The sequence below is a fragment of the Trachurus trachurus genome (assembly GCF_905171665.1).
Source record: "Trachurus trachurus genome assembly, chromosome: 10".
Lineage (NCBI taxonomy): Eukaryota > Metazoa > Chordata > Actinopteri > Carangiformes > Carangidae > Trachurus > Trachurus trachurus.
Window position 1 is genome coordinate 2051937 of NC_139894.1, and position 11400 is coordinate 2063336.

General features: G+C 40.9%; 1 protein-coding gene across 1 annotated transcript; it reads left to right on the forward strand.

Annotated features, from left to right (window-relative positions):
• The first annotated feature begins 2835 nt into the window (after positions 1-2835).
• ltc4s (leukotriene C4 synthase) lies at positions 2836-10493 on the forward strand. The gene is made up of 5 exons (XM_083980438.1): positions 2836-2954; positions 6892-6991; positions 7828-7898; positions 8051-8132; positions 10270-10493. The coding sequence occupies exons 1-5, from the start codon at positions 2888-2890 to the stop codon at positions 10409-10411; spliced, it is 462 nt and encodes a 153-aa protein (XP_083836564.1). The 5' UTR covers positions 2836-2887; the 3' UTR covers positions 10412-10493.
• The last annotated feature ends 907 nt before the right edge of the window (positions 10494-11400 follow it).

The window sequence follows — 11400 nt, forward strand, 5'->3', positions numbered from 1 at the left end:
TTTTTGTAAGTATTTTATACTTTTGATATGGTTCTCTGTAAAACAAGAGTATTATGTAAATATAGTTCTTTAGAAACAACTCTGGGCTCCCTGTCTTTCTGTTTCTGTGTGTTTTAATATTTCAGCTTTTCACATTAAAAATGAACAAAAACCACATTACACCCAATAATAATGTATATTATAGGCCAGTGGTTCTCAAACTTTTTTACATCAAGGACCCATAAATTGACACAAATTAGACAACGGACCCCCATTGGTCCCATTGGACCCCACAAACTTTTGAAGGAAACACCAGAAATACATAAATATTTGTTCTGAGACTGAAGAACATTACTTTTTTAGTCAATGTATACGTTCAAATTAGTGAATTTGTTGAAATATTGTAGAGAAATTTCTTGGAAAAGTGGTACAGTTTCTCCAAATACGTTTAAATATTCTAGAAAAAGTGGTAAAAGTTATCCAAAAGAAACAGTTTTTTTTTTTTAGAAAAAAGTGGTAAGATTTCTAAAAAAAGAATTGTTCAAAAAATCAGAAAACTGGTAAAAATGTTCAAAGTTTAAAAGAAAATCTAAAAAAAAGTAGTAACATTTTGCAAAAAAAAAAGTTTTAAAAAATTCTACAAAAAAGTAAGATTAAAGCAGAAGTAAGCGATCCGGTGGTTTTGGCTAACTTCCTGTCAGCCTTTGGAGTTAGCAGCCCTCGTCCCTACGTCACCACATTCAGGCGCATCCAAGGGGGCAGTTGTCGGTCTGAGAAGTGAAGCTCACTTCCGCGTTCAAAAAGCTGCAATCCCCTCGGCTGTCGCTGGGGGCTGGCTCCAGAAGGGAGCAACTCCAATCAAGCCCTATGTTAAAATAGCCGATTTTACAGCTTAAAAAAACATATTTACAGCCTGGTACATTTTATTTTTTTGGTCTCAATCGATAGTTTCTACCCCCGCACACACTCTGAGGGAGGTGAATTTTTTTTAAAACTCTACCGTTTTACTATTATTAGGGTTAAAGTTCTGGCCAATCAGGGCGCAGAACCGTTGAGTGACAGGTCCGGCGACCGCTGCTACGAGGCCAGTGGGCGGGCTCTCGGCCGGCCAACGGCCGCACCGCTCCAAATATGGCAAGTAGAATCCAACATGGCGCGGCTCAAACCCCCGTAGTAGCGGCACAAAACAGACTCCCCCAAACCAATGGGTGACGTCACGGACGCTACGTCCATTCTTTTTACAGTCTATGGGCGCATCCCTTGGCTGCACACACAGAGAGGACCGCCCCTTTATGCCGTTCTCTCTTGTTACAATTGGATATGTTCTGGGACGTTATGTACTTTGTTTTTATACTTCAATGATGTGGTGTATGTAAAAAAAAAAAAAAAAAGTTTTTACTTACCAATCATGAGACTGTTTAAATATTTCCACATGCGTGTGCAATGAAGAAATGCTTGCTGCTGGTAATTGCAAAGAAGAACAGCTTACAGATACAGTAGTCGCTCACATATAGGCTGCTGTTTGCAATGAAGACCTGCTTACACACAATATTTGATTTAGGTGATTGTTGATATGACTGATTTATATCAAAAGGGGGATACATAAAAATCTCCTGCCTGGTTGTGTTACATCTTAAAGAATGTGGTCACCTGCAGTTTGGGGGCCTGCTGGGATGGCTACTGCCAGTAGATGTGATACAATACAGGGATAACGTCCCTACTTCTATTTGATTGACATAATAAAATCATGTCAAAAGGGGGATTGTTACAATTGGATATGTTCTGGGAGATATCATGTATTCTAATTTAGTACTTGAACGCACATAACCTGATGTGTGTGAACATGAAGCCAGATAGTGTGACTCTAGCCTGATAAACAAGGACATAATGTAACTGCTGAGTTCTCTTAGTCTGTCAGTTAGGTCTGTTGCATTAGATACACGCCTGAACAACAACACACACACACACATGTTGCTTATCACATTCTGAGAACATGCTGAGAACATCCAACCTCTGTACGGGGCAGGCCCAGCCCAAGAAGATAAATGTGACCCCATTTCCTGAACTCTGGACTCACTCCTGACCGAGATCCTGCGAGAGCTCTGTCACCCTGAGTCCAGCGCCGATGTACTTTATCTGTGACCTGAGTAAACGTTACTACTTTTGTACGAAAGACTTCTCTGGTTTGTTCTTGGGCTTCCAATACAAAGAATCGGGACTAACACTCTCCTCATTGGATAAAGGTTGTAGGATACAAGGAAAGTTTTCTCCTCGGCTCAGAGCAGAGCAGAGTGACTGACAGACCCGTGTTTCAGACCAAACACTCTATAGAAGTGATTGCTGTCGGAAGATACAACTATTTAAGACTTATATTAACACAAACATTCCACTTACTTCTGCTTTAAGATTTCTAAAAAGAAATTGATGATAAAATGAGGTTAAAAATGTTCTACAAAAATGTGGTAAAAAAGCTAAAAAAAAAAAAAAAAGTGGTAACATCTCAAAAAAAGTTTTAAAAATTCTAGAAGAAACTGGTAAAAATTCTCAAAGTTTAAAAACAATTCTAGAAAAAGTGGTAAAATTTCTCAAAAAAAACCCCTCACTTTGAGAACCACTGTTATAGGCAGCAGGTCGCTCATTGAGCTGCACACCTGTCATGTGATGTCATGTGTGTGTTGGCCACGCCCCCCTTCCTGCAGGTTTTATGTGGGTGTGTGTCCTGTCAGAGCTCAGGTGAGGTGTGTGTGTGTATCTCCTGTCAGAGCTCAGGTGAGGTGTGTGTGTGCATCTCCTGTCAGAGCTCAGGTGAGGTGTGTGTGTGTATCTCCTGTCAGAGCTCAGGTGAGGTGTGTGTGTGTGTGTGTGTGTCCTGCTCTTCTCACCTGTGGCTCAGACTCTGACGTCTCTGATGAAGATGATGGGGGACGACGTGGTCGGACTCGGCGCCGTGTCGGTGCTGGGCGTCCTGGAGCAGGGTAAGAGAGCATGCTGGGAAATCTCTGAGATAATGGGAGTTTACTGTAGTCATTTAGATATATTTCTATTAGTAAAATTAGGTGTGAAATTGAATAATATTTTAGATTTTGAGGTTTTATTTTCTGTGTAAGAATAAATAAAGTTTTTAATGTGACATTTTTTATTAATCAATCAATCAAAACTGATGTAACAATGTCCCTTGTTTATGTCAGTGTTTCATCCTCTTGTTCATCAGCTTCTCTTTACTTCTGCTTGTTTTCATTATTAGGACCGAGTTGTTTTTATGAATCAAATTTGCATTTACTACAAGCACAGTGTGAACTTTGCTCTGTGAAATGAGCGAGCGACTCTTGAGCTCATCAAACAGGATTTAACATGTGAAAAGATCATTTTTTAAAAGGTTCCACCTGTTTATTTAAAAAAAAGTTTATTTATAGATATTAATATGAATGGAAATATATGTAAATGCAGAGTGACACACACACACACATGGACTGTTGGAGGAAAAAATAAAGGTCCATTTGTGTTCAGGAACCTTCAGTAGAACAAAAAAGTTAGAAAAATGTGCATCAAAGTGTCTAAATAACTTATTTAAAATGTAGAGTTCAGCCCAAGAAAATTGACATAAACCAGATTCTGTTCCAGACCAAAATGAGTTGTTCGTTGTTGTATCTCTTTTTATTTCAAAAGAAAGTAAAGTGTCATGCAAAAGTTTGTCTGTGAACAGTTCAGCAAGAGGAAGATGAAATGATCTCCGAAAGGGATAAAGTTAAACATGAAACACTCTTTTTCAATATTTTAATCAATCTCAGTGTATTATTATTTGCTTTCCACAGTTTCAGAGTGATGAAGGGAAAACAACGCAGGCAGCAACCTGCAAAAGAATGTGAAACCCAGGAGACTTGAACTCTCAGATAACTTTGACCAAGGTATCAGATAAGATATTTACCTTTTACACACTGTGATGGCTTCCAAAGGCGGGGGCTACACGGTAACTTTTCCTTTTCTGTCAGTTTGAAAGTGTAAAAGATGAAAATAAGAACAATATTATATACTGTTTAAAATGTAAAGGGAGTGTGCCATCTGTAACTTTATGCCTTTTGGAGGTGGACAAACTTTTGCATGACACTATAATTATATGAGGGGTGAACAAGACCCTTCGATATGTAATCTGATCTCACCGGCTCTGCCCTGGTGGAGGAGCTGGATCATTTTCAGTCACGTGCCGAGTTCAGTGTGTTGTTTGGCTCCTGTCAGTCTTAGCAAGTGGCCATCTTAAACTCATTACAAATTATGAAGTCCATCACTCTGTTTTTTTTTTCCAAAATCTCCTCCCTCAAAGCAAAGAACATTCAGGGTATCCGCAGGGTCTTAAACAGTCTAAATTGTTAGATTTGAAAATCTAAATTTTAGGCCTTAAAATGTCTTAAATTTGTTGAATTATTGTGTTCAAGTCTTAAATAATTTTAGACAGGTCTTACATTTTTTTATGCCCACCATGGGCGAGCATTTCACTCGCATTTGCCCCTAAAAAAAATACATGTGTGAATCGGGAAAATCACAAAAAAGAAAGATCACAACCTGCGATCGTTCAAAAACTACAAATCCCACAATTCTCTGGCCTCAACGCACCAATAACAGTAGTTCGTTCACACCGAATTTTCGCTTTGTGTCCGGTGAACACACCGTCACGTGTCGTTTATTCCTTACGTCCGCTGTGTAAAAGGCCGTAATGCAAAGACGCGGTTAGGTGCGCGCGCGCCGGGCGACGCGGTACACGCAACTTTTTTTTTTTGCGACGCAATACATGCGATTTTTTTTTTTGCGACGGGACCATCGCGTCTTCGTCTATTTCATCATGTTTGGTGGGAACCACAAGGGGGGTTCCCACCAAACACCCCACCAAACACGAGGAACGCTTTTTTTCTCGCTCGAGTTTTGACGCGCGACCAAACACGAGGTACTACGCGATTTTGTCGCTCGTTTTCAAAACGCTCGTCAGAAGTCCAGTTGCTTTTTTACTAAGTGGACATAGATGGCTTCCTTCACTCCTCTCTCAAACCATCTGTCCTCCCTGTCCTCTTGGATGAGGGGTGAAACGTCTTCAAACAAGAGAAGAAGTCCAGTTGCTTTTTCACTAAAACTCCACAAGAATAAGATGACCTGGATGACTGAGAACCTTCACGGACATGTTAATGAGAAGTGTTTTGCTTCATAAGAGAAAATCTGAGGTTTAAAAATGCCACTCTTAGGGCGTATTCACACTGGGCTCGTTTGGTCCGCTTGAAACTGACTTTTTGGGGAGGTGTGAATACAAACTACCGGACTCTGGTGCGGATCAAACAAACGGCATCCTGAGAGAATGATTATGTTTTTTGCTGTGCCGTCCTTTTTTTCTTTTTTCTTTTTTTAGCGCACCATCCTTCAGACGCACATACAGACGTCTGTGTGTTTGTTTTCTGACCTTCCTTCACGGGGAATGCTGCATAACGGCCACATAGCCTCCAAGTGATGAATAAGCACAGGACAGGTGCAACTGGAAATACGACCAAATTGAAAGGGCAGCAAGAAACGCATTCATGACCTCTTTTCGTGGAAGATCCCGCTGATATTTTTTATCCAACGATTGAGCGACGGTGGGACACACGTGCTGTTGTTTACAAAGTTGATCCGCTTGTGAAAAAATGCAATGTGAATACAAACCGCACCAAGTAAAAAAAAAAATTAGTCCGCACCAAAGCAAGTGAACTATCGGACTTTCCTGGTGTGAATACGCCCCATTGACTGCAGTTGTTCCCATGAGAGCAGAATTCAAAATGTTCTAGAAAATTCAGTTTTTGAGATAACATTCTGATATTTGCCAAACTTCATCAATCACGGCTCCAAAATATTGTCAATGTTTTTCAGGAAAATTGAAGATGTATTTAGCAAGAATTGGATGGCTATATGTTTACAGTACTGTTTACAGTCATACGTTTTCATGATGCACTGTAGGCTCAGTTCTATGTGGATTGAAGCATAAAGGTCACTCTTTTGAGGACTCCAATGTCCTTGCTTTAGACAGGGAAGAAAGATGGTTTGAGAGAGGAGTGAAAGAAGCCATTTATGTCCACTTAAAGAAACCTTCTTTAAACAGACGTGGTGGCCTAAGACACAATCTATCTGCCACCTACAAGGCTGTCTTGGGAGTCTCTCCCCAGGAAGTTTAAACCCCATACACACCTGGAGACATGTGACCCCTAGTCACATGACTCAAGTCTCGGGGGTGTGGCAATTTTCACTTTAAAATTGCCTAATTTTGCCTATAAAAGGAAATTGCCTGGCCCTGACCATTGTTTGTTGCTGCCACCTGGTTATTTGCTTTTTCATTTCCTTAAAAAGAGAAGAAAAGAACAAAGAAAGTAGAAAATGAGCAAGAAAAAGACAAAGACCTCTTTTGGAGACTCTAGGAGGGCGATGGGGCACTATTTATATAACATTGTGTTTTATTTTTAGCTAAGGAATAATGTACAGTAAATAACAAGCCACATGATTATTATGAGGACTGGTAGAAAACGACAAAGAAAAAAAAGTGTGACCTATGACACATTTATACCTCTAAAACAACTCTGTGTGGTAACGTTGTGTTATCATCTCATAGCGTGGTGAATGTGCAGGTCACAACTTGTCCACCAGAGCGTTGTGGAGTTGTTGGATTGTGTATTTGATGAGTTTGATGAGGGAAACCAACAAAGAAATCCCATAATGAGCCTCCGTAGCGTAGCTCTGAGCAGCTCACGGCTCTGCTCTGCCGTTCTAAAAATAGCTTGCACCGGCAATTAAAGGTAACGAACCTACTGCTATGACTATAGGGATTATGGCAATGGGCCAATTTGCCAAAATGTTGAACTATCCCTTTAATGCATGTTTCCTGTGTGTGTGTGTGTGTGTGTGTAGCGTATTTCTCTCTGCAGGTGATCTACGCCAGGAGGAAGTACGCGGTGTCTCCTCCCTCCACCAGCGGACCGCCGGAGTTTGAGCGAGTCTTCAGAGCTCAGTGAGTCGGTGACCTCTGACCTCAACACATCAGCCCATCAACATCTGGATCGATACAGCTGTTTTTATAGTGTGTGTGTGTGTGTGTGTGTGTGTGTATGTGTGTGTGTGTGTGTGTGTGTGTGTGTGTGTGTGTATGAATTTATGAATTTATATTTATTTACGTGTCGTGCACCAATCAAGGCGCCCAGCCCATAAAGGCTTACAAGACACATTATCATCATATTTAGACACCAAACAAAATAATCAGAGCACAAACTAAACCAAACAAAAACAAAACAAAAACAGAAACCACATGGAGTTCACATAAATAATTCACCTCTTCCTTTTGACCAGGCATTTTTTATGAAAGTAGCTATAGTAAAGACTTCCTTTCTGAAGAACCATTCCAACTTTACCTCATCATCAGCCCAAAACAACTCCGGTTTCACATTTTGCATTTTCTGAAACAAAAACGGCCTGTTCTGGCTTCGTCATATAACGGACAATGAAACACAAAATGCAGTTCATCCTCAATTACATTTAGATTACATAATGTGCATAGTCTTTCATCCTCAGGTACTGAGTTAAACCGACCTACTTCTATTGCCAGAGGGAGAATCACATAAAGATCTCTTGGATCTATCCAGTGGCAAAGTCACATCGGGTTCTGCACAATACACATTTTTCAATTGGCAACAGGTTCTGAGCTTTGGTTTAAACCAGATATCATTCGCCCATTTTTCTTTATACTCAAGAAATAACTTATGTTTCACAAAATTAACATTACAACGCAATGTGTGTGTGTGTGTTGTAATTATTCCTGTGATGACCTCTTTGTCGTCTCTTCTTCTTCAGAGCGAACTGCTCCGAGTATTTCCCCATCTTCATCGTTGTCCTGTGGACGGCCGGAGTCTTCCTCAGCCAAGGTGACGGAGAGACGACAACACACACACACAAACTATTTAAATTACACACACACACGCACACACAGAGTGTTCAGGCAGTGACTGTGTGTGTGTGTGTGTGTGTGTGTGTGTGTGTGTGTGTGTGTGTGTGTGTGTGTGTGTGTGTGTTTCAGGTCTGTCCTCAGTCTGTGGTTTGCTGTATTTATACGGACGTTTACGCTACTTTCAGGGATATAAAGAGTCTCCACAGGGACGGTGAGACAAATCTATCTATCTATCTATCTATCTATCTATCTATCTATCTATCTATCTATCTATCTATCTATCTATCTATCTATCTATCTATCTATCTATCTATCTATCTATCTATCTATCTATCTATCTATCTATCTATCTATCCATCTATCTATCGTTCTATCTATCGTTCTATCTATCTATCTATCTATCTATCTATCTATCTATCTATCTATCTATCTATCTATCTATCTATCTATCTATCTATCTATCTATCTATCTATCTATCTATCTATCTATCTGTCTATTTGTCCATCCTCTTTTTCTTCTTCCTCTTCTCCTTCTTCTTCAAACAGCTGCAGGTTTTTGTTTCAGACAGAAGTAACAGAATAAAAATGAATCATCATAAAACAGAACTTCACTCTTGTTTTTCCACTCTGCTGATGTTTTGTACAGATGTTTTTTTGTCTTCAGAAACATCTGTATAAACATTCAGAGAACAGCTGGTGGACACAGAGCAACATCCAGCAGCTGAGACCAAACTCAGATTCACCACAAACACCACAAGTGGAGGAGATTTTTTTTTTAAAGTGAGATATTTAAAGGGATAGTTCAACATTTTGGCAAATTGGCCCATTGCCATAATCCCTATAGTCATAGCAGTAGGTTTGTTACCTTTAATTGTCGGTGCAAGCTATTTTTAGAACGGCGGAGCAGAGCCGTGAGCTGCTCAGAGCTACACTACGGAGGCTCATTATGGGATTTCTTGGTTTCCCTCATCAAACTCATCAAATACACAATCCAACAACTCCACAACGCTCTGGTGGACAAGTTGTGACCTGCACATTCACCACGCTATGAGAGAATAACACAACGTTACCAGACAGAGTTGTTTTAGAGGGAAATACAGAGACTGTTGATGAAATACTGCCCTGAAGGCAACGCGCATCAGTGGTTTTACAAGAATTTACCTCTAAAACAACTCTGTCTGGTAACGTTCTGTTATTAGCTGTGTTTCCACTGCAGGAGTTCCTGGTAAAGGGAGGGGGTAGGAACTTCTACAGGAACCGTCCTCTCACTCGGCCCTCTCAGTGGCCGTGTTTCCACTGCAGAGTCGGACCCCGCGGCGACGTCATGAGTTTAATCGCTGTGCGACAGTTTCGACCGTGACGTCACCCAGGCAGGTCACAAGCACATGCACAAAAATCATAACAACAACGGAGAAGGATGGAAGGAGCTGAGGCGGTAGGCGCGTTTCTGGTTTGTGTGTTTGTGCGCATGGCGGTTGATTGTAATCCTGCTTGAGTTTTTTTTTTTTTTTACTTTTCACGGCATTGTTTTGTGGTGTGATGGATCCCCAGTGTGTCGAGGTGCGCTGATATTTTCATTTCGCTGTGATGACTCAAACCCCCTCTGAATCTCCTCGGTGCTGTAGACTGCATCAGTGTCTGCACCTCACCGTCGGTCCATTTGTGTACATCTTCCTGCTGTTTTCTTGTTGTTTACAGCTGTGTATGCTAGGCTAATGCTCCCCTTCTGCTCCCCCTTTTAAAAATGCCGGTTGTTTTGGTGCTTTCTGGTGGCGTCAGAGCCCTGCTCTAGCTTTAGCCAATCAGCGCCGGGTTAACCTCGAGCCCCACCCAGGAGCTTTTCAGGGCCGAACGGAGTACCTACCCTGGAGTAGGTACTCCGTCGGCCCCCGTAAAAGTTCCTGTAAATGGCCCTGTGGGGGAGGTTCCTGCAGTGGAAACGCGCCTATTATCTCATAGCGTGGTGAATGTGCAGGTCACAACTTGTCCACCAGAGCGTTGTGGAGTTGTTGGATTGTGTATTTGATGAGTTTGATGAGGGAAACCAAGAAATCCCATGAGCCTCTGTAGCGTAGCTCTGAGCAGCTCACGGCTCTGCTCCGCCGTTCTAAAAATAGCTTGCACCGACAATTAAAGGTAACGAACCTACTGCTAAAACTATAGCGATCATGGCAATGGGCCAATTTGCCAAAATGTTGAACTATCCCTTTAAAAGTAGAAAATGCTCATGAAAAAGAAAAAAAAAAGTGGTCGTGTTTGTTTTTCAGTTTTTCACAGAAAGTTACAGAATAAAGATGTAAAATGAACCTCTCCTCCTCCTCCTCTCCTCCTCTCTCTCTGTGTCTCAGTCTGGCTCCTCTCTACTTCAGCGCTCAGATCCTCTGGCTCCTCATCGGCCTCTCGTCTCTCGGCGTCCTCCTGTCCTTCTGCAGAGTTTACCTGAGCGTGGACCTGCTGCAGCTGCTCGCCGCCGCCCTCGGCCTCGTCTGAACGTCCAGCTGGAGAAACGAAATGTGCAGATTTCTGCAGGAAGTTTGGTTCATTTATTTATTTTATTCATTGAATCCCAGAAATAAAGTCACTGATTGATTTGTTCGTCTCATCGTGTGATCGTCTCGTCATTTCAGATACTTTAAAAGTTTCTAAATTCATCCTGAAAACTGACTTTTATCATGAACCAAAACCAAGAAGTCATTTAGTTCCAGTCACATTCATTTCTGTATTTGGTTTTTAATGTGTTGATACAGTTTGACCAGCAGGTGGCGCCACAGGCCACAGTTACAGAAATGATCCTGAGACGACATGAAGAGGATGAAACATTATTTAAACATACATTTAATCTGCTTTTAATCACATCACACAGCAGCTTCAGGACGTTTTTGCATACTTTACTTTGGTTTTAGCATTTTATTCAATCTTAAATTGTTTATAGCGACAAAAGAACCAAACAAATACGTAAAAATATCATAAATAAGGAAGGAAATAAAGAAGACGCAATGAGAAAAAGTCACAGATTATAATAGAAAATGGATCATAAGACAAGGAAAATTCAAACTTACCAGTCATGATTCATCAGGAAGTTACAGAGGATGCTCAAAATAACTAACTAATAAATATGAACTAAAACATGTTGATGATCATGTGACTGAACAGGTTCAACTCCCTCCTCCATAAACAGGTCTAAACAAAAAAACCTTTATGACCTTTATGCATTCAGTCAAGTGTCAGGGACGTGTACGGTGGCCCCGAGGGGTCAACTCACTGCAACTATTTATGTCCCAGGAGACACTTCTTCTCTTGTGTCTGGATTTCTTTTCTCAAGACCACAGCTACAGTGACATGTTTTCTTTTTCTTTTAACCACAAATGTCTCTCTGTCCCTGTCCCACTTTGGTTTATGTGATGTAATTCAATAACTTTAAGATAATTAAAATAGTTGTAGTTGTATGCTGCATTCTTCTGTTTAATCCAAAGTTTGTT

Excerpts from the sequence above, each read along its gene's own strand:
- ltc4s (XM_083980438.1), top strand. The coding sequence starts at position 2,888 with ATGAAGATGATGGGGGACGACGTGGTCGGACTCGGCGCCGTGTCGGTG. Across the intron at positions 6,992-7,827 it reads GAGCGAGTCTTCAGAGCTCA|AGCGAACTGCTCCGAGTATT; the intron begins GTGAGTCGGTGA and ends CTTCTTCTTCAG. Across the intron at positions 7,899-8,050 it reads CGGAGTCTTCCTCAGCCAAG|GTCTGTCCTCAGTCTGTGGT; the intron begins GTGACGGAGAGA and ends TGTGTGTTTCAG.